General features: G+C 36.5%; 1 protein-coding gene across 2 annotated transcripts in view; it reads right to left on the bottom strand.

Moving 5' to 3' along the window:
- WDR35 (WD repeat domain 35) overlaps positions 1–24,130 on the bottom strand; it is a 46,422-nt gene that overhangs the window by 21,280 nt on the left and 1,012 nt on the right. Inside the window, exons 3-12 of one of the 2 annotated variants that reach the window (XM_026845194.1) lie at positions 23,671–23,742; positions 21,055–21,147; positions 19,418–19,546; positions 19,067–19,200; positions 17,736–17,901; positions 17,494–17,639; positions 13,303–13,428; positions 9,886–10,071; positions 9,279–9,311; positions 7,101–7,161 (exon numbers count right to left, since the gene is read on the bottom strand). In XM_026845194.1, the coding sequence (XP_026700995.1) occupies positions 7,101–7,161; positions 9,279–9,311; positions 9,886–10,071; positions 13,303–13,428; positions 17,494–17,639; positions 17,736–17,901; positions 19,067–19,200; positions 19,418–19,546; positions 21,055–21,147; positions 23,671–23,742 (1,146 nt within the window). The remainder of the gene's footprint in view (positions 1–7,100; positions 7,162–9,278; positions 9,312–9,885; positions 10,072–13,302; positions 13,429–17,493; positions 17,640–17,735; positions 17,902–19,066; positions 19,201–19,417; positions 19,547–21,054; positions 21,148–23,670; positions 23,743–24,130) is intronic. The other variant, XM_026845195.1, reaches the window with a different exon arrangement.

Raw genomic sequence — 24,130 nt, 5'->3', positions numbered from 1 at the left:
GCTGGAGAGGGCAGGAATGAGCAGACAGCATGGAGGGCAGGGCCTTCTTTGCAACAGCAGGCTAAATGATGACTGGGTTTAAGCCAAATATGAAATTGCAGAGAGAGGCATACACGGCACAGAAACCATCATCAGGATCAGATCCATTCAAAGACACATCTGGAAGAACAGTATCTATATGTGGGAACTGATGCTTTTACCAAATTGAGTAAATAGATCAAACAATTGCATAAAAGTAGGACATACGGGATTTCTTATTTTAGAATTGCTTTAGCATTTTATACTGGACAGTCATTAAACACACAAAAAAAACCCCCACAAACAGAAAAATCTGTGGAAAAAGAATTTAAAGTCCAAGTCCAGCCTGGACATTAGGAAACATTTCTTTACAGAGAGGGTGGTCAAACACTGGATGAGGCTTCCTAAAGAGCTGGCTGATGGCCCAAGCCTGTTGTTGTTTAAGAGGCATTTGGACAATGCCCTTAACAACATGCTTTAATTTTTGGTCAGCCCTGATGTTGTCAGCCAGTTGGACTAGATACTGTTGTAGGTCCCTTCCAACGGGAAGTATCCTATTCTGTTCTATTTTCCTTTCTCACCTCAGAGTCTTAATCTCTGGGCTACACTCTGCTCCTAAAAATGCTTTCCTTGTTGGCTGCATAACAGCATAGATTCAACACAAGGAAAGGATGCCCCAGCCAGTCCAAGTTTGGGCTGCTGCTGGGGCAGAGAAGGAAGGAATGGGATTTTCCTTTTCTGGGAAAGATGCTTAGTTCAATCCCTTCAGGCTGAGGAAGATCTAGAATCCCTTTCCAGACAGCTGGTTTAACTACTTAGTTTCCTTTTGGGGGGGAGGTATTATCGTCCTCTACAGCGGCCCTGATTTTAGCATAAGTGATGGCAACAGCAAGTTGGGCATCAATGCCCTTCACAGAATTCATGTTCTGACTATTAAGCAGAAAAAAAAGCTATCACCTAAAGTCAGAAGGAGGCAAGAGATTTGGACACTCCTCTGCTCAAGCACTTCCACTGCATAGCAGCTTTCCATGCTAAACATGTGGACTTCAATTGTCTAGCTCTTCCCACTGATTTTGCAGATACATAACTTCAGTATTAATGTCTTAACACTTAATTTTCAGACCTTGAAAATATGTATGAAAAACATTTAAACAGGTGCCTTACTTTTCAGTGACTGGATACTGAAAAGGATTAAACACATCATCTCAGCAAAACAACGCCAACATGTGAAACAACTGCCCTTTACGTTTTCTCTGGCCCTTCCTTCTCTTCTCACCTCATTTCTCTTCACTGTTCCTTCATAAAACCTCATCCCTGAAGGAGAGAAACTTTACTTCTTAGATATTCAGGAATCTCAAATAACCTTCTGCAGTGTCTGCATTTCATCCACACTCACTCCATCTCACTTTAAAACAGTTATAAAACACCTGCTTTCATGTCTAATCTTCTTTAAAAAGGAATAGATGGAAAACAAACTTAATGCATTACAATATTGCTTCACTGCATGAAAAATCTAACACTTCCTAGTGTATGAAATATAATATACTAACACAAGAGAGATAAGTAATCCCACCTAAATCTGATGGAAAGGAAGCAATCTGACAGACACAAGATTAAACCGCTGTTTTCATAGAAACCTATTACAGGCTGTTCCTGAGAAACTGGGACAAACTTAGTCTGATCAATAACATCTACCTAATTTTAGAGGTTGATTTGAATGTCTCTAGAAGCATTAGTTCATAAAGAGAAGAAATGTCAGACAGCAGCAGGGATGACTGAATGGCACACAGAACAACTTATGGTTGACCGCAGTTTACAGAACATGAACAAATACTGAAAATCAGTTCTAGTTTACTTTAAAATTATCTACTTTAAGTAACAGCAATTCAAGTGTTGTTTCACATGTAATTTAGACATCCTTGTTAAGGCATCCAGGAGGGAGGCAAGACCCCTAGGAATGACCCCAGCATTCTGCCTTTAATCCACCTGTATGTTGGTCAGGATGTTGCACTCATTTCACCAGGTGCTAACAGACATGTGAAAGATAACCCAACACTTCACTACATCAGTGCTTCAAGGCACATGTAAGAAGATGATATAATCCAGGCTGAGTGACATTTTCTTAGCAGATACCATCTGCTGTGTTTCCATTAAAAAATATATTATATAACAAGCTATTTCACCTACTGTAGTTTATATTTAGTTGTTCATTAAAGGACTTTGACAGAAACCCTGTGAGCCTGTGAAACAAGCACAGAAGAAACTGTGTTGGTTAATTTTTGTACCTCAGGAGGATGGAACATAATAATGCTTGACACTGGAGGAAAGAGTAAGTTATGGGCTAGCAAACACTAGCTGTTGTGAAGGACCCTAAAAACAAGGCACAGGAGGCACAGGAAGCACAGGAAGAAAAATGCCCTGGAACAAAAAAAAAAAAAGAGCAACGCAAGGAAGAGCTTTAAGGTGCAGCCATCCATCAGTGTCTAAAGAAAGTTGAAGTGATAGCCTTTCACCAGATAATGGCGGATTAATCCTTTTTGCCACTGTTAGTGGAGACAAGCATTAGAAGGCTAATGACATAATTAAAAATTCAACAGAACAAAGGGAATAAGGACTTTTTTTTTTGAGCCCTTCTTGAACTATTGACTTGGAAGCCAACAGCATAAGATTTGCATCTCCTGGGGGCGAATCAAACATGGCACACTGTCACATTTACTTTATCACTAGGACATTAATATTGTTCAAACAATTTCATAAAGTGTTATAAATTGAAAATTCATACAAATTGTGCCTTAACACATGTTCTCAGATGTATAATTCAAATGCTTTGTCAGCTACTTAGCATACCTAGATTAGCAACCTTTTTTCTCCACTATCAACTCAAAGCCCAAGAGACCTGCAGGGCACCAAAGTCTCAAGGAGAAGGAAAATCTCTGTGCTCAGTAGAGCACAAAGGTGATTGCTATTCCAACAAGGGGCAGTCTGATAAAAAAAACAAAAGATAGTGTGTGTTCAATCTGCAGTAATTACAGCCAGTCAAAAAAAAAGAAAAGTTGAGACTCATGGCAGTCAAGAGCGCCCACTTCAGAACAGCCAGGAGCACACAGCAAGTGGTCTGTTAAGGAACATCCTACTATATGAGAAGTCATTTCTTGTAAGCATTGATGAAAATCAAATAACGTAACAACCTAAATGTTGTCAAACCACTCTGAAAAGATGGCACTTCAAAGTCTGAAACAAGAACGAATTCAAAACAAATATTACCTAAGCAAATTATTTTCTAGACAGAACTCAATGCAACAATGTATTGCTTTACTAAACCAGAGTAACCTGAAAAACTGTTTTGATAGCATTTCACCAACAGATAATACATGTTAAAGATATCCTTGAATAAAATATATGTTAATTTTACCTTTGTACTTCTTATATCTTAAACTAATAATGATTACTCTCACCTGATAATTGATTTAAAGCTTATTTTTTCATTTATGAACCTGACAAAGGGATAAAGATTTTGTCCAAAACGATGCACCAAGTGGATTCTTAAAAGCCTTCTTCTGCCTTTAAGGTTTTACAAAGTCTTCTCTATTGACCTCAGCAAGGTCAGCCAGCTGCTTAAGTTCAGCACCCTGTCAAACTGAAACAATTATACTTTCCACTGCCAACAAGCTCCAACTGTGATAAACAGCATGATATACTCTATATTAAAGACCTTTGTGTCTACACATTGCACAAACTGACCTTATAAGTATTTCAAGTTTTTCTATACAGTTGTATCCTTAAAGGTTACAAAAAAGAAAAGCAACTATGATAAAGCCAGCGCAATGTGTTCCAAAAGCATTGCATTTATAGGTGTTTGCTTTTCACTTTCACCTTCAATCCCTTCTGTAAGTTTGGTGGGATAACTTTAAAGGAGTCTTACAATCGGATGCATATATTTTTAAAAAATGTTGAATCTTTGGCTGTGTTTACTGTACAGCAGGCAAAAGCTTGTTTGTTATGTTTGAACTACTGAGACTACAGAAATGTTTCAGGACTCAAAAATGCAAATATTCCTAACCTCAACTATTTGCACATTTATGAGGTTGAAGGCTTATACGGCATAGCTTCTTCACAAGTCAGCTCGCACTAGGGAAGAGCATTGTAAATCTATGCACTAAACTGACCCTCTGACGCTGGAGGGAACACAAGCAGACTGCAGGAAGCTTAGTTAAACTAAAGGAAGAGCAGCTTTTTCCAGATTGTTTAATCCCTTCAGCACAGTTCAAGTACAGCTGGAACAGCAGCAGCATTTTTCAATTAAATAGCATTTCTCTTTAACTGTTTTCAGCCACCAGAGAAGATTCTTTTCTTGCATACAGACAGCTGAAGATGTATCATAATGGGGTAATCACACAGAAACTTACACCTTTGTTTATAATGTAAAAAAATTAAATTATCACAGATAGATTTAGAAAACTCACATAAACACTAGAAAAATGCAAATAAAAGTTTAAGTGCAGAGTTAGAGGTGTACATGCAAAGCTAATTTTGACTGAGTGGGATTTGTCTCACATATTTTTAGATATCTCTGATAGAGATGAGTCGGTTGCCCCAGGCTTCTCTGTACCCAATGGAAAGCAAAAAGACCCCTTTCAGGAATGATTCACTGAACTTACTTTAGATCTCAACTGCAGAAATTAAATTAACTACTCCCTGTAAATCCCGGAATCCTCCTCCCACCACCCCAATCCCACCTGTCAAATAAATCCAGGCAACTAGTAGGCACACACAGTGCAGACATCTGATCAGGAGGAGGGACAGGACAGGGGACACACAACAGACGCCCCACGCACAGCACTACCACCCACCATGTCATCTTACTTCAGTGCTCAGTTTTTGTTGCTGGGAGGTTGGGGACCATGTCAATACTTTCATCCGCAACACACCCCTATTGTAAAAGGTGGCAAGAGGGCATTAAACAGAAATTGAGACTAAAAAGTACCACAAAATTTCATCTACATTCTATAGGACAAAGGAGTCAAACTCATTCATCAGAGCAGGATACCCTTCATTTTAATTATGATCTACAGTATAGGGCATGAATTTCATTATATACATTTTTTTTGACTCTCAGCTGATTTCTTCCTGCTATCACTAAAAAACTGAACAATGTTAGAAAATGACACAAACTTAGTTAAAAATAAAACTGTTTAGCGGCACCAATTTAAGCAAATAGTCATCTTTATGATCTCAACTATTTCTGTTCTTTGGTTAATTTTTTTTTTCCTACCTATATTCTTCTGTGAATTGTTGTTACATCTTTGTCTTACAATTTTTCACCTTACTTTCCTCATCATTTCTGTCTTACCAGAACTTTGCTAGACACTTTTCCCATCTATTTTGTAAGACAGAATGGCTGTTTGTTTATTAGTAGCACCAAGTATTAGCACTATGGCTTGGAACTAACTTCTCTAATGGGCTTAATTTAGACAGAAAAGTTACTTTTTGTAGAGAGAATGAAATACTAGTTCTAGGAGGCAATTTACATCTACAAAAGTTCATGAGGTTTCTTGTCATAATAGCTACATCTCTTTTTGGCACAAGTAGGGAAAAGATTTTGGTTTGTTCAAAAATTAAATGTAATTTCTGCAGAATCAGATCACGTATGTTCCAAAGCTATATACACATATTACGTGGACACCTTTACGTTAGTAAGGTAAGAGGGGAGGAATTCTTCCAGGTTTACAGAAAGCAATCTCTTTTTATCCACAACCTGTTCCAATATGGCTATGCTCCCCTGCACATGATATAACCATGCATAACCATGCACAATTATTTTTTTTTCCCCTAAGTATTTTACTGTGCTCAGAAGGTGCTATACCACTGAGCACAACAGCGGTAGAGTGTATTCTACCTTTCTAACACAGTGGAATCACATAAGATATTTACTGCTAAATACACCTTCTACTTAACCATCATTTTAGCTAAGAGGTTCTAAAAATAACTATTTACTTTTCACTTAAATATCTACACTCTCTCATTCAACAGCAAATAAATACTTTTGCTAAAACTTCATTACAAGTTATTTAGCCTTTCAATAAAGCAGAAGAGTAAATCAAAGAATCAAGCTTCAAGAAGAAAACTGCAAATGAGTTCACAGTGTCTATCCTGAATCCAAATTCAGATCTACTTGGATAACAAACCAAAAATAGAGCACAAGCCATAACAAAAGTCAATTAATCAAAAAGCCAATTTGTCAGTTTGTCTGCACTTCCCTCATCTGTTTGAAGGGAAAAATCAATGATCTGTATTCTCTTGCAAAACTCCCTGAAAGCAGTAAACAAGCAGTAGGGTAAGTCTGGGATTCAGATCTATTCAGGATTTCGGGGCACTTTCATACTTCTGTTACAATCTACTGATTAATTATTTTTATTTGATTTTTATTTTATAATCTGAAACTATTCAGATAAAAGAATTGTGAGGAAGTTAAGGAAAATATATCAACACTGAAATATGAGAAATTGTTCTTTAAGATATTTGGGAAGCAGCAACATGTTATTTTTAAATGAAAGTTCAGATCAAACTATTTTAATTGCTCTGAGAAACTAGACCCTCTTAAAAAAAAAAAAAAAAAAAGAGTACATTTTCTTTAAAACTTGAATTAGCACTGTTGTGAAGGAAAAGCTAAATCACCAAGAATATCCATAGAAAAACTAACATTTTTTTTTAAATTCTGTTGTAAATACTTTGTATTAACTGGAAGAATCGGTTTGATTTTAGCCAATTTTTACAAGGAACAGGACTGGTTCTATAAACCACTATTTTTATTAACAAATTAATAGGTTATTTCCAATACAAATTACAGTTCACAACATGGGAACCCCTGATTACATGTTTATTACATTTAGGGGGAGTTCAATTAGAAGTGAAAGCCAATATAAAGTAATAGTTACAATCACATATAGAATGGGAGGTCACATTTAGATGCAAGGGGTTTTACCACACAGCGATTGCTTCACTGAACAACAGACTTGCATAGTAAATTTGTTATAAAGACTAGAAAAACAAACAACAGAATAAGACTATTACAAGTTGCTTACCAATATCAATATATTTTGGGTCCAAGGGAGTGCCGATAGAATTGCAGAGAACCAGCACATACTGTATGGAAATAAAAGCAAGTCTCATTACAACCACGTTTTTTTAAAATCAGTAAGCTGTACAAGCTTTTCTGTGAAGGTGTCTCTCATAACCCACATTTCACACAATCTAATGCTGATCAACAACAGCAAACAGAGAGACTATGACTGCAATAAATACAAAGCAGCATAAGCATGAGAGTAATGAGGTATTTGCCAATTAGCACTATAAACGAAGACAAACACAGAACGGGAAAATGATCAGCTGTTTTAAGCAAAGGAGCAAAATCTACCAGACAAAATACAATACATAGGATGTACCACCATCAGAGTCCACAGATAGCAGGCAGGCAAGACAGCCAGTGTCTCACCCCCTGCTCCGTGAACCACATACTGTACTGTGATTATTTACTAGCATGATACACCAGTAATTACTCTGTGACTCAACTCTCACCTAGCTGTTCATGCAAAAGGTAATCTAATAAACTGCATCAGACCCCCTCACTAGTTCACAGAAGTTAGGACACTTGTTCTACCCTTTGCAGATCTCGATCTCTTTGAACCTCCAAGAAGGTTACGATGTGTGAAGAATTATGAGTAAGAAAAAGAACTGTGATACTGCCCTTCAGTATTGCAGATACTACAAAACTGATGAGTCTTGTTAGTGTTGCTCTTATCATAGTCCTGCTTGGGAAGGCTTTCGTAACACAGATACCTCAGGTTGGTCTGTTAAATTCAGGATGATGCAAATAAAAAGTGACCTAGACATTAATGCTTCATTGTTGTTGCTGATCTATTTATTTTTCCAGGCCTAAATCAACGATTAAATAGCTTTATAATGATTTCACAGGGAAATAAGAATGTCTTCAATAAGAAGTAGCAGTTTGGGGGTTTTTTAAAGTCTGAAGACATTACAGTAAAAGTAACACAGGACTACCAAAACTTGAATCACCTAAGAACTGTTATCCTGACTCTCCAGGAAATGGAAGATAACTAGTTCTTCATAGTTTTTTCACCTCCTGAACAACTCATGTAGTTGTGGTAGCAGACTACAGCAACTGTACACCTTACCCCTTTAAACTGGCTGATAGCTTATTAATTGCCTGAGAATGGCAGAATTTAGGGTTTTGGTAACAGTATGAACTTCATTCTTTCAAAGAAAAAGATCTGAACAAAGATTTATTTTCATTAAATTTATTTTTCTGGTTCTGCCACCAATAAACACCACTCCAAAACAGTATTTTATTTCTTTGTTCATGAGTTGAAACTTTCCAGCTGCATTCTCAAATTTCTCTTTTCCAAAAAATACGTTGAGCCTCCACCTCTGTAGGAAACCACACCTGGTTTCTCAAACTATTTATTGTTTCCATTATGTTTATATTCATTCTTCTCTGGCAAATTATTGTAACATTCACTCTTTAATTAATTTCTCTCTTATTCCCTTTCTACTTATTTCTGAGACTCTTAAGTCTGTAGATCAGAAACTGCTGAGGGGTGATGGAATAACAGTATCCAACACAGAGGCTGTGTGATCTACACACATGGTGCCAAGAACAGGGAGTCTGCATTGTCCAATTTAATCAAAGCAGAAAGCTCAAGCCTTGCTATGGGTATCAACAGTAAGTTCTTCATAACTTACTGACATTCACATCCACCTGCAATACCTTTAAACAGTTCCTGCAGAAATTAGTCTTTTTTGTTCCATCAGCTATTGCTATATATTTTTCCATCATGAAATCACAATTCTAATGACCAAAATCTATTGGAAAAAAAAAAAATCTCTTTTTCAGAAGGCAACTCTAATGAACTACTATCCAAAAGATAAGCTTGTTCATTTCCTAAAAGCTTGGCCTCCCACAGTATTAATAATTACACTGAAGCCCTTCTGAAAGAATTGAAAGATGCTTATTATCTGTAATTTACAGATGCTGAAATTAAATCTCTTATTTTTACTCAAAAAGTTACATTAAGTCCCTCCACTGTTTGTTTCCTATTTTAATACAACCCAGAAAAATCTCATTTTATTGCACTCAATTTCACCAGATGGTTTTGGCCTTGTATACCGTATTTTCAATCCATATGACAGCATACCATTTATTGCACAATCAAGCAAAGTAGCACTAAAGCTTTTTTTTTTACCGTTGCACCAATTGACTCCATCTCATGCTCCTCCTTTGTAAGCAATATACAAGTGATATAGAAAATATTTCAGAAGCGAACGCAGTAAGAAAAATCATGTAACAGTTAGCATCACGCTAACCACACAGACATTAATCAAAGGATACATTTATCATATCATTTGTCACTACATTTAAAATAAATGGAGCAGTTTGCATTAATGTGACGTATATCACCTAAAAAACTCTCCCTTTTTTCCATTTCTGACTGATTAAATATTCATTACCACTCTGATACTCTCCTGCTTTCAGCTTGTCTTTAAACAAATGTTCTACATCCTTCTATAGAAACATTAATGTGGAAGGTTGGAGTTTTCATTAAGTTACTAATGGCTACAAGGACTTAAAATACAGAGGCACTTAATCCATTCTGCACATTTTTGCTATTACTTTGTTGTTTGTTGGGGTTCTTTGTTTTTAAACACAGAGCCCATTCAAGTGCCATTCTGTCAAATGACAAGTGACACACTGAGGCAGATTCAGAATGTTACACTTCATCTGATTCTGGCTGTAAAGCACTGAGATGTGGAACAGAGCAATTCAAGTAAAAATGAAAAGAAAGACTTTACCTGAGGTTGATTTTCATCTGCTTTGGTTGCTAAAACACAGAAGTCTCCATAAGTTGTTATAGAAATCAAGCTCTTCACGTATTTCACATACTTCTCATTGTTTTTTGTGTCCCAAAAGACTACACAGTATTCTGGACGATCAGGTCGGGTATACGCATAAACAACCGTATTGGAGCAATAACCCCACTGCCAAGAGAGACAATTTTGATTAAAACTACCAGAAATTATAAGAATTGAATAATAAATTGTTCACAGCTATGAAAGAAAGTGTTTATTTCATATGAACAATTAGTATTCAATATTTTCTTTACCTGCAAGTGATGAACTTATCTATCAAAATGTATGTGAACAAACCTCTGTTATAGTTATAAGTTATCTGCATAATAACTGGCAAAAGCAGCCTTCCCATCACACAGAATAACCTATTGTAACCAGAACTGGAGGATCAGTCTCAAAATCTGACAAGATCTCACTTTCCCTTGCTTCTTCCTTGGTCAGTGGGTACACAGAAATACCCACTGCAATAATGGTTTGTGCTATGAAAATGCTTTGTCTACGACTATTGCTTTGGAAACCCGAAGTTCATTTCCCAAGGGAAATAAAACACTTCAAACAGTGCAATTCCTGAAGCAGACAAAAATAAGCAATTATATTAGAGCACTATAATAAATCGTATCACCTATATCATCCCTAGTAACATGAGAAAACACCCCCCTTCTCCCCAGAAAAATATAATTATTCATGTAATAAGTAGGAGAAAGGGCAACAAAGCAAAAGAGGAATTTGAATATCCAAACACTAAAACCCATGAAGATATATTTTATTGTGTTTAACTGATTTAATTAAGGAAATTAATAATGAAACCCCTTTCTAACACAGTAGAATCAGAAAATATCTCAGAAAGGAGGTGAAGCTGACAAATAAACAAGATATACAGCAAACCACTTAAGGATGATGATGCAATTGTAGAAAAACTAACAGAATTCTCTGCATCAGCATTTACTAGAGAGAGGAGAAAGCTTCTTAGAGAGCTAGATAGAAGGGTTCCCACAATTTACAGGGAATGAAACCAAGACAATAAACCAAAGTATCAAAGAACTTTTAGAACAGATCCATAAACTTAATAGTAATAAATTGTCAGAATCCAAAGGTTTTCACTCAAGTAGAGTTCTATGGTAATTCAAATACAATGCTGCAGAGTACAGGCAGAGGAGTGGGTACATGTGAAAAAGCATTATGATTCTGGGAATCACCAATCAGTAAATCCACCTTCCACACAAGGTAGAAATGTAACCAAAAAAATTAGATTAACATGAATAAATACAACACAGGACAGTCATCATGTTTTCAGCCCCGGAAGTAATACCTCATTTATTATTTATTATTTTTTAGAGAGACAACAGGCATGTGAATGAAGACCCAACTGATATAACCTACTTGGATTTTCAAGAAAACCATGCTCATTTTGGATTCAGGAAGAAAATAAACGCATTGGAATAAAGGTTGGTTTTGACAACCAAGAGCACTACCCACAGGATCTTTCCAGCGACACAATCTGGAACCTATGCTATTCTGAATATTCAAAATTTATATGAAAAGAATAAGTTATGAGGTAACAAGTCTGTAAACTGTAAATAGTGTTTCTAAAATCTAAAACTGATTTCAAGAAGCAGCAAAAGGACCCCAGAATGCTGGATGAGAAGGACAGAAAGTGTAATCCAACATAGATTTGAACAAGGTAATACATACCAGAAGAAACATAACTAGAGCTATAGACTCTAAATTAGTATTACAACTCAAAAAATATACCATGTAAACCATGAAGAGTTTAAAAAAGATCAGCTCAACTCATACTTTTTACTGTCATATTAATTTAAAACCCCCTTTCTCTTATTATGGTAATACTTGAAAAATACGGGAAAACAGATTATTCAGTAGATAGGTGATACTAACACTTCATCTCCAGATCATTAATTCCAGTCCAGCCTAAATTAATGACAGTTTTGCATCACTACCATTTAATGAGTGTTACCTTTTAGAATATCTAGTTCCTAAAAGGGAGTTACTTATACACAGTAACACAGCAGTAGTAATGTGCATTATTTATTGAAGGACAACACATATCATTCACCATAAAAATATTTAACATTGAAACCAAGTATACTACCAACAGGTTAAGAGTTTATTTGCTGCAGAAAGAAATTAATTTGAGCATATCTTTTTCCACTTTAAATGTGCAAAAGGAAAAAAAAAACCCACAGAAAAAAAAAAAAAAAAGAAAAAAAAAAAAAAAGAGAGCTTACACATGCAGTTTCTAAAACTAAGGTTTCAAAATATATTCACTTGCAAACTGTGCCAGATCTTGAAATACACATGGTCTCACAGATATGATGAGTTCAAGAAGAAGCAATAGGCTCGTGTTCCAGCTGTTACACATTTCCCAGAATAAACACTAGGTAGCATTTCCTGCAAGACTAATTTCCAGCTCAAATTTCCAAAGTCTTTGCCAGCAGATTTACAACAAACGATTTGAGATTGCTTCCTAGCAGATTTGTGTTTATATCTCCCTGACCAATGATTTTTCACAACAGAGTGGAACAATACTTTTCAGTACAGCTGCAGTATGTTCCTCACATTACGCTCTCTTTAATCACAGTGGTTACACACTGATGATTAAAGAAGATATATCCTGTGCTGGGGAAAAAAAAAAAAAGTATACAATACTATATACTGGGCAGTAATTGGTATTTTTTGTTAAACTGTAAATTCACATGAAATAGTCTTAACTCTTTACAAAAAAAAAAAAAAAAAAAAAAACCACACCAAACCAAAAAACACATATAGTAGACAAGATAAAACACTTTAATTAGAATTAGCTGAATACACACTTGTAAGAAGTATATTGGGAACTGAAATATAGGTAGGAAGTAAGACTATTCAGGCTGCACGTATTTCTGCTGTTCAGGTTTCTACACAACTCTCCAGGTTCAAACTAGTAATTCACCATCCAGAAAAATGACACAGTAAAAGTAAAGATCAAACAATTTCCATTGTATCACTTAGCTCACTCAGTTCAACAAAACAGCAATGAAAACACTAGAGCCTTACCTACATGACAACCTCAATTACTATCAAATTTACAATCATGCCCAATTCTCTAAGTATTAACAAAGCATATATTTCCTTATTATGCAAATAACACACACATTCATTATAAAAGCAATGGCTAAGTCATCCCATCACCAGGACAAACACTCACATTCCACTAAAACTTCAAGTCAGTAGTGTTGATCAAGCAGTAATCGTAAGGTAAGTATTGATTTATGTATTAGAGAAAGCTACTTTTTCAACCCATTCAGAAAGAGAATAAATAACTCTATTAATAAGCTTCCTGTTAAGTGCGACGTTACTACATACCTTGTAATCTGGACGAATGTTTGCAAAATATATGTAAGAATCAACAGCTAGTGCTATTTTCAGTCCACTTCCCTCCCAAGACAAGGCAGATATCTGTTTGCCAGGAACTTTCAGTGTGCGCAAATGCTTGTTTAAAACAAGGAAAGAAAAAGATTCTGAATTTATAATAGGCACTCGAAAATACATAAACAGTAGTTTTGACTGTCGATGAAAAGCAAGCGCAGATCTTCTTTAAAGTACCCCATAATGACTCTCAAATTACAATACACATGCGAACAAAGAGGGAGATATTTAACATGCTGTGCCATAAATGTGTTTTTGCCTGAATTCTTTTTTGTCAGAGAAAAGGAAAACGCAGGACTTTGTGATAGTTCAAACTTACAAAAATAAATAATAGATGGAGAATGACAATATAAACATTTCTCCTTTGATTGGTAATTTGAATTACCTTTATAATTTCAGTTGCTACTAAAGCAAACCTAACAATAGTCCTGATACCTGATATGCCTCAGAAGTTTATTTATGCTGGAAGTGTATTAGTCAGTTGATATACAGCACCTGTAACTGCAGCTGATAGTTTAAACAAATAAAAACCTATAGCTAATCTATGTCAAGAGCGTACAATGAATTAGCTGCATAGGTACACAATGTGCAGTGAGGCAATGGACATTTTCCTCTTCTCTATTCCCTTTCAAAAACAATCTAAGAAAGACAGATGTCTATTTACAATTCAAGAACTAGCAAAAATATACACTTTCCATCTTTTTGATATATATTTATTTTGCTGTGGAATTTGAAGTTGAATGAAGGAAACAAATTAAAAAAATGTTTTCAAAAGTTATAAACTTAGTCCCACAGAGCACTTGTTTGTGAGAAGTTTTTTGTTTGCAAATAATATAAAGTATGTAATAGAGGATACATTATCACTTACTGTAAGATTTTGAATAATCTTAGGCTTTAAAAAAATACATTTTAGTGAGCATAACACTGATACTTATGCTTAGATCTAACTTTGCGCCCAAATAAACTGTGCCAAATAAACTTACACAGTTTAGTACCTATTTCATGCCAAATACAAATATCAAGTCCAAATCCTGGTCACACATTATACACAGAAGATACTATCTTCCAAAAAATTGTCTGTCCCTAAATATCAGAACTCATACAAAACATTTCTAAAAATTAAGTAATTTACTTCTAAACATAATAGATACAGAATCTGGAACATGTGTTTCAGTTAATCACAGATTCATTCAGGTTGGAAAAGACCTTTGGGATCGTCAAGTCCAACCATCAGCCCTACTCTACAAAGTTCTCCCCTACACCATATCCCCAAACATCTCATCTAAATGACCCTTAAACACATCCAGGGATGGTGACTCCACCACCTCCCTGGGCAGCCTATTCCACTGTCTGACCACTCTTTCTGTGAAATTTTTTTTCCTAATGTCCAGTCTGAACCTCCCCTGTTGGAGTTTAGAACTGTTCCCCATCGTTCTGTCACTAATCACCTGTGAGAAGAGACCAGCACCAACCATGTCCTTTCAGGTAGTTGTAGAGAGTGATGAGGTCTCCCCTCAGCCTTTTCCTCCTCAAACTAAACAGTCCCAGCTCCTTCAATCGCTCCTCACAGGATTTATTCTCCAGGCCCTTCACCAGCTTCGTTGCCCTCCTCTGCACTCGCTCCAGCGCCTCGATATCTCTCTCGTATTGAGGTGCCCAGAACTGGACACAACACTCCAGGTGTGGCCTCACCAGTGCAGAGTACACGGGGACTATCACCTCCCTACTTCTGCTGGTCACACTATTGCTGACACAAGCCAGGATGCCGTTGGCTTTCTTGGCCACCTGGGCACACTGCTGGCTCATGTTCAGCTCCTTGTCAATTAGAATCCCCAAACTGTTTTCTTCCAGACAGCTCTCCAGCCACACCTCCCCAAGCCTGTAGCCATGCAGGGGGTTGTTGCAGTCCAAATGCAGGACCTGGCACTTGGCCTTGTTGAAGCTCATCCTGTTAGCATTTTCCCACCAATCCCATCTATCCAAATCTCTCTGCAGTGCCTCCCTATCTTCATGCAGATCAACACTCCCGCTTAACTTGGTGTCATCTGTGAACTTACTGATGATACACTCTACATCCTTATCAAGATCATCAATAAAGATGTTGAACAGAAATGGTCCCAACACTAAGCCCTGAGGAACACCACTTGTGACTGGCTGCCAGCTGGATTTAGCTCCATTGACCGCAACTCTTTAGGACTGTCCATCCAGCCAGTGCTTGATCCAGCACACCATTCGCTCATCCAGGCCATGAGCAGCCAGTTTTTCTATGAGAATTCTATGGTGAACTGTGTCAAATGCTTTTCAAAAATCCAGGTAGACAATATCCACAGCTTTTCCCTTGTCCAACAGTTGGGTCATTTTGTTATAGAAGGAGATCAGGTTTGGCAGGCAGGACCTGCTTTTCATAAACCATGCTGACTAGGCCTCATCCCCTGGTTGTCCATTCTATGACTTGTAATGGCACCTGAGATGATCTGCTCCATGACCTTCCCTGGCACTGAGGTCAGATTGACAGGTCTATAGTTTCCTAGATCCTCCTTTCTGCCTCTCTTGTAGATGAGTGTCACATTTGCCACTCTGCAGTCCAATGGGACGTCCCCAGTCAGCCATGATTTCAGGTAAATAATGGACAGTGGCTTGGCAAGCACATCTGCCAACTCTTTCAGCACCCTTAGGTGTAACCCAACCGGTCCCACAGACTTGTGTGCATCCAAGTGGTGTAGCAGGTCTCTGGCCACTTCCTCTTTAATTATGCTGACCTCATTCTGCTTCCCATCTCCCAGCTCATGAGCTGGGTGTTCAGGGAACAGCCAGTTCCACTACTAAAGACTGAGGCAAAGTAGGCGTTGAGCACCTCAGCCTTTTTCTCATCCTTTGATACTATACTTCCCTCTGCATCCAATAAAGGAAGGAGATTTTCCCTAATGCTCCTTTTGTTGTTAATGAATTTATAGAAACATTTTTTATTATCTTTAACAGCTGTAGCCAGGTCAAGCTCTAGCTGTGCTTTGGCTCTCCTAGGTCAAGCTCTAGCTGTGCTTTGGCTCTCCTAATATTCTCCCTGCATAACTTCACTACATCTTTGTAGTCTTCATGAGAGACCTGGACCCTCTTCCAAAGAAACAGATTCTTTTATTCTTGAGATCCAGCCAAAGGTCCCTGTTTAGCCAGGCCTAATCTGAAGGATATTAGCAACCAGAAATGTAACATTATTGGTTCCATTTAATATTTTCAACTAAGGAAACCCCTACAGATGATGTTGGATCTTAACCCCTTTCACTGCACAGCTCCACAGCTCACAGCTCTGTCCTTACCATGGTTACCCCCAGAGCTGAACAGTTCTTCCTCTGTACGAGGAACAAACTTCCTCACACTCTGGTAATGTAACACTAACTTAACTGATTTCTAGATATGTGACTAGGAGGGAAGGTGAAATTACCTTGCAAGGCAAGAGTAGCACCATGAACAAAAATATACAGGAAAGTTGTCTCTCAACTGTTGAGCATTTAATACCTTATAAAAAGAGACAGGAAGTACAAAAACCATTTACAAAACAATATCCCCAACAGACAAATGAAGATTAGAAACAGTTTACCTTCTCTGAGGTTTCTGAGCCATCGCTTTCCCTGATAAGAGATGCCATTTTCTCAGTTTTACTGATTCCATAATAAGAGGGGAGCATTCACTACCTTATTTTGAACTCCTAATCGAGAGATATCAAGGTGTCTTACACAGCCAGCAGAGAAAGACAAGTACATCCAGATTTGATACACAGATGTTAAATTAGCATCTTAACTGCTGCCTAAGCATTCCAAATTGCCTATTGACTATAGTCTGAACTCAGGTATTGAGTTAGGTGTTCAAAAGTAGACACTGCATATATCCCATCATTTAGCATTTTACCAGATGCACTTGGATTTTCACACTGGCCAACTAATTTGCTGTTCTAAAAGCGTACCTGGTCCTGTGTCATCTTTCCAGATCCAGGTGGATATCCTAGATACCTTAGAGCATGTTAAACACACTAAAACACCTGCATTTTGGCATCCAAATTCCACCAATAATGACCACACAGACAAAACATACTAAGATTTCTTTTTTAAATGTAAATATATTAAATATTTTTACCTCACCAAACGGAGTATAGAACTGCACAATGTTTACATCTTTATCTTGAGAAGTTGCTTTTAGGGAGCCTGCCACTGCCAAAACGCTTCCACAGTGGTTCCACTGAATGCACACTACATTCATAGCAGTGTCAATCAAAACAGGATCTAGTTTTTAAGAAATAAACATTAATAATAAAAACACAACTAGACATATTGGGTCAAGAGTAACTCAGTAATTAGCAGCCCACATTTTGCACCTACTGTGGTCATTCTCATCTCTCATTATCTGGCATCTTCCATTGTCATAACAGACAGCAAGACAAGGACAATCTGGTTCAATGTAGCCTTCTGTACCGTGATACCAATGTATTCCAGCAATACTCAATGCTCCAGTTAAGTTCACCAAACAACTCAGTTTCATTTTCACCTAGACAAGAATGGTTAATCGTTTAGTCATATACCATACACTGTTCAGAAAAAAACAAATTTATATCCCTACTGATACTCTGCAAAATACCAGATGTCTGTGCAAAATTTTTTCATCTCAAGAATTTTCACATCTCAAAATTTTAAGAGTTTGAAAAACTTCCTTATTCAAAGCCATATCAGACATGTGAAAACATGTATTTAAACTACAAAGAAGTACATTAATGTTGACATTGTCCTTCTTTGTAAAGTAACTTAAAAACAAAGAAAACAAACCCCCCCAAAAAAACTAAATCACCAGACACGTGCGCGCACACACAAGGAACACCACTAGAACTTTGCAAAAAATGAAAGTCATTTCAAACCATTCCTGCCACAAGATTTTTTTAAAAAAAAAAAAACAACCTTCTTCCAGTTTTTTCTTGATAAAAGTCTCTTGAATAATTGGAAAAAAATTAAGTGTCCTAATTATAATACCAATTAAGGTAAGTTTGCTTTTGTAACAATTATCCCTGTACATCTAGTAGCACAGGTAAAGGCTTCTTCTGAAAGCTAAGAGTGCATCTGGACTACTTTGAGGAAGGCTACTGAGGGGTGGGGGGCGGGGAAGGGGACAGACAGGAGACAACACCGAGCAAGAGAGTGAGAGGACACACAACCAAACATATTGTTGATAAAAGGAGGGGGAAGAGCAGGAGGAACAACAACAAAGAATTTCAGTAATTTACAGCAATGCAGCAATACAGAAATGCAGCAATGTTAACTTCCTTTCATTTTTCCACTTATTACCAGGTTTTCTCTGAAGCATGTAACATTCCTTATGTAATAAAGAATGACAGAAGCAATAGGAAAACAAACTATTGCTTTGTTCTAAAAGCACACTAGTACTTTTAACATAAGCTTAATTTTTTTAGTAACACCAAACATTTTTATATTTTCAATAACTATAGCAAGGCAAAAAGGCATTAGTTCATGTAATATTAATTTAGCTACCAAGAAAGAAATATTCATATTAAAAAGCTGCAGGTGCATAATCTGGAATAAAAATTTTGTCCAGTTCTCAGTAAAGTCCACCAATTAAACAAACAAACATTAAATAAATTAAGGGGAAGGACATTTTTATGCCTGTTGAAGTTAATAACTTTATTATACCACCATTAACTTACAATAAAATTTCCCTGATTGTCATAAATGTGAATTTCCCCATTTGCCATTCCAAAGAGTAAAACTTTGCTATCAGAGGACCAGGCCACATGGCACAGGTGGGTACCTTTCAAGTCTTTTCCCCAGATGCGATTGCCTGTAACAGAACATTGATTGTACTTAATAAACAAACCACAAAATTAAAAAAAGGATGCAGGTTATCAATGTAAAAACTAAAACAGCTAAAGAAAGTCAAAGCAACAATTAGAAAGTAACTATTAATTGTATTTATCTAGAGAAACAGCCACTATGTACATAATACTTAAAACAAAAGCTACGTAATACCACAACAATTAGTAGAGCTTAAATTTTACCATCCACTGATCCAACAATCACAGCTCCATCTTCATATACAATACAGATCTTTTGTCCGTCAGCATTCCAGCTCATACTTCGAACAACAGATTTATTTCTATTGTTAATCATCTCTTCATACCAAGCACCTGGTAACAGCGAATGAAAAACTGAGTTACACTTCTGATCTGACGATCCTCTAGTGGATTCACAATACACACAAATCACTGAATTCAAACAGCAAAATTACTCTCAATTAAAAAGATACATGTATAGGACGGTAATGAAATTTCTTAGTGATATGAATTCCTGAAGTTGTTAAAAACCCCAAATAAAACATAATACAGACAAGACAAAAAGTTTATAGAAGTTACCAAGCAAGCAAAATAGGTGTGCAATGAAACAGAGAAATCTGAAAGTGGTCTGCTTATAAGTAACCATGAGACAGTGTTACATACGACTCTGCAATGTAATTACAATAAAAACCTATAGAAGCAGCAGTCAATTTTGGAAAATAATTAAAACCAAAGTTGTTCTCCCTCTTCAGTAAAAATCTAGCAAGACTATGATATAGTGCCCCCCAGACTACACTGACATAGTTACCATGAAACCCAGTGTTCAGATGCGAGCTATTTATTTCCAAGAAGAACCTGACAAATGAGGAATAGGAGAGAGGAGCCAAAGTCCAAGAGGGGCCCCTACAGGAAGAGATCCGTGCTTATGTCATTTCTGAACTGGCAAGAATACACCAGGAAATATAAACAGAGGAAACAACCTTCTTTGATATGAACATACATTAAGGAATTTACTGGTTATTTGCAAAAATAGAGATAATTTATGTGACAATAGCCACTACATATCAGGCAGAAAGACTAATCAAGTGACATTATTCCTGAAATGAGAAGCTGAGCTGAGATTTTATTTGTTTCTACTTTTCTTTAAACAAACACCCTCAAGACAAAAAGAAAACCCTTGATTCTCTCTTTCCCACACATGTTGGAAAGTGATTAATTTGACTGAGAGGTTTGTTGACTTTCAAATCTATTTAAGTGTACCAAAGAAGTACATGTATGTGTGAAAAGGTCAAGAACAATAAAAGCCAATTACAGCAATACACTGGTTAGTCATATTAGTTCACTGCCTTAATTAAACATTTCTAAAGATTGTTTTTTATGAAAGTACTTAATTGATGTTCTAAGCAAGGTTGCTAAGTTCTTGTAGTTCTACCAGTATGTCTGTGCTTGATGCACTTTGCAGAACTATTTAAATATTACAATGATACTCAGAACAGAACCTACACAAAGAAGCACTGCTCTTTTTTTTTTTTCCCCTCAATATACTATTTTCCTCCAAGGGAATAAAGTAACAGAGATAAGAGAATGAGAAATTTAAAGCAGTTTACCAAGCATATGGCTAAGAACCATGTTTTCTCCTAAGGTAGCTTTGCAGGACAAGTGCCTTTTTATATGTGACTACACTATGAAAAATGTTGACAAATATTACAATAAAAACTTGGAAATTGTTTTAAATCTATTTTGAGCTTTATGGGCTGCAAAATAAAGACCGAAAAAGAACTGCTGTAAAAAAAATTAAAAAAAAAAAAAGATTTCTCACAACAAGGAATATTATCCCATCTCAAATTTATCCTGTAGAATACCTTTATACAGCATCCACACAATGATGAGTCCATTTTGATCACTAGTAGTCAGTTTTTGATACTGTTCATTCCATGTCACCACTTGCACAGAACCTAGAAAATTATACAATTTTATTTACAGCATTTAAATAGGTTAATAAAACTATCACACCCAACTTAATCATAGAACCACAGAATCATTCAGGTTGGAAAAGACCCTTGAGATCATCGAGTCCAACCATCAGCCCTACTCTACAAAGTTCTCCCCCACACCATATCCCCAAACTTCTCATTCAAATGACCCTTAAACATATCCAGGGATGGTGACTCCACCACCTCCCCGGGCAGCCTATTCCACTGTCTGACCACTCTTTCTGTGAAAAATTTTTTCCCTAATGTCCAGTTTGAACCTCCCCTTCTGGAGTTTAAAGCCGTTCCCTTGTGTTCTATCACTAATCACCTGTGAGAAGAGACCAGCACCAACTTCTCTACAATGTCCTTTCAGGTAGTTGTAGAGAGTGATGAGGTCTCCCCTCAGCCTTCCCTTCCTCAAACTGAACTGCCCCAGCTCTTTCAATCACTCAATCTCCCTGGAGCCTTTCAGAAATTTGCACTGCTGACTCTGATTTATTTTTAGGCATTCTTTCTGTATTACTTGTTTCCTCTTTCAAAATTCAGATAAACAGCTCCTTTTGTTTCTGTATTCACTCACCTGAGTAACACCTTCTCCAAATTCTGCTCAGAACATTGCTTCAACACATAAAACTCAAATCATAGTTTTGCAGCTCCTGACTGCCTCTGACTTGTTAGTCTGGGAAGTTGACAAAACTTTACTGTCATAAGTTTGGGGCTTATTCTTCCTCTTAATAGTCTGATCCTCAGTAGTGCTGCACTTTTAAAACAAAATCTCCCTCATGATTACCAAAAAGAGCACTCCATACAGAGTTTCTTCAGACCCTCAAATCTCATAGGCCATCATACTCAAATATTTGACTTGACTCAAAATATCTTCAACCCATTTCTAAACAGTATCTTACAGTACAACACTGGATATGAACTTGGCCACTTCAAGCATCATAATCTTTCATGCCCTCACTGCTAGCCATCCATTTCTTCCATATCCTTCCCATTTTTCAGCATTTCAGTCATGACCTTTATCAGCAGATGCAAGCTAAGATATCCTGATTGTTGGGAATTTTTGAAGGTAACAGTAATCTATTTCAGAATTTAAGACATCCATTCAAAACATCCACAAAATCAATTCCTCACAATTCATTTTTTTGGTCGTATTTAACCAGGCCCCCAAAATAACCTGACTGTTGGCAGGTTTCAACTGCAAATCTTCATAAAAAGACCATTTCTTCAAATGATGTAAGGATTTTGGCATTCTCTTCATATCCCACTGCCCACAGGCGATGACCATTTAACATTTCTCATGCAAGAGTTTAACTCCTCATCTAATTTCCCTGCATTCAATTTTTACTTTCACACACTATCCTTCTCTAGCCTGTTTCCTAACCTCTCTAAACTTTGTCTGTATACTGTACTGCACTCTACATATTTACACATTCTGTAATTTGTCAAAAAAGGGAAAAGACATATTTAAGGCAGAGATCAGGTTTAGTGAATTAATTTTGATTTCTTCAGAAGAAAATGTAAAGCCACCATAACAATATAAGCAAATCTCATAGACACTATAAAACAGTCTTATCTACGTATGTGTAGCTAGCAAAAACGCTTAAGACATTTAGTCTCATTTTTGATTTTAGCCTATCATACAGATTTTAAAACTTTACATATGTAAGAGAAAATTTTTCCCTTTTAAAAAAAAACAAAACAAAACAAAAAAACCCCAACACAGTAGAACATCCCTGTTTCTTTCAGTCAGCAATTCCAGCACCAACTGCCCATCAAGCCTTTCTCTTCTGCTACAAAGAATTCTTTACCTGTCATCTACCAGGGCAGTATGTGAACAAATGTATGGGAACAAACGTATCATGATCTTTTACATAAATACCAAAAAATACATTCCAGTCACATACAACTGAGTAGTAGCACTTCCAGATTAACCATGCTGAAGTCAGAGATAACAAGTACTGTACCAATAGCACTGCAAAACTTTTTTAAAGTCCCTCTGTAATATAACACATACAATAGCATCATCCACTTGAACAGAAATCAGTATTTCCTTCTCAGGAAGGGGGATCAAATAATTTGAAAAAAAGAAAAGCCTGAGGTAATACAAAACACAAGTTAGGCTGTAATGCCAAACTTCACAGACTTGCAAAACCCATAAGCAGAATTCAAATCGTAACAGGTAGAGCAGAGTTTGATTTGTGCAGCATGCATTCTGCATCACACATACAGTATCAGCTAAGAGAACTGAGCTAAGTCTAGATCAGTTTGGTTCTCAACCCAGTAATTCACTCACAGATCATGAAAGATCAACTGTAGGTCTTTCATCAGATAACTTGGTAAAAATAGATAGCCAAGCTGTTACATACCTGAGCTTAATACTGATAATCTTTATTTCAGGCTTATAATAAGAAGTTACAGCAAAATTACTGTATCAACTTCACAAAATCTTCTATTTTTTTATTGTAAGCAAAAGGACACTAAATGCCCAAAGACACTTACCACTATGACCTTCAAGAGTTTGATTCACAGAAAGATTGCTAGGAGCTGCAAGTCCCTTTATTTTTGCTTCATCTAAAAATAACAAAAATAACTATAGAATAAACCTAATAAAGCATACATATTGCTGTGTCTCTATCAATACTGCAACTCTAATCACTATTTACACAGATAAAATTATTCCCCTAGAAATATGTAAATGGTAACTGCAGGATGAATTTTCCACCCCTCAGTTGAATGTGTTTGCTATACACATCTGACATCCAAATTTGTATACTCTTTATGGTCTAGTAGTTTTTCAGGAAAAAAACAACAAAACAAAACCTACAACAGCAGCCACAGTTATCATACTTTGTTAATTCAGAGAGGTTTAAAAGAATCTGAATATATATATATATATATATATAAAAATTTTACTTTTCTTGGAACACAGATATTAAAAAAAAAAAAAAAAAAAAAAAAA

The sequence above is a fragment of the Athene cunicularia genome (assembly GCF_003259725.1).
Source record: "Athene cunicularia isolate RWA chromosome 3 unlocalized genomic scaffold, athCun1 chr3_part1, whole genome shotgun sequence".
Classification (NCBI taxonomy): Eukaryota; Metazoa; Chordata; class Aves; order Strigiformes; family Strigidae; genus Athene; species Athene cunicularia.
This window is presented reverse-complemented; position numbering and strand designations above follow the sequence as displayed.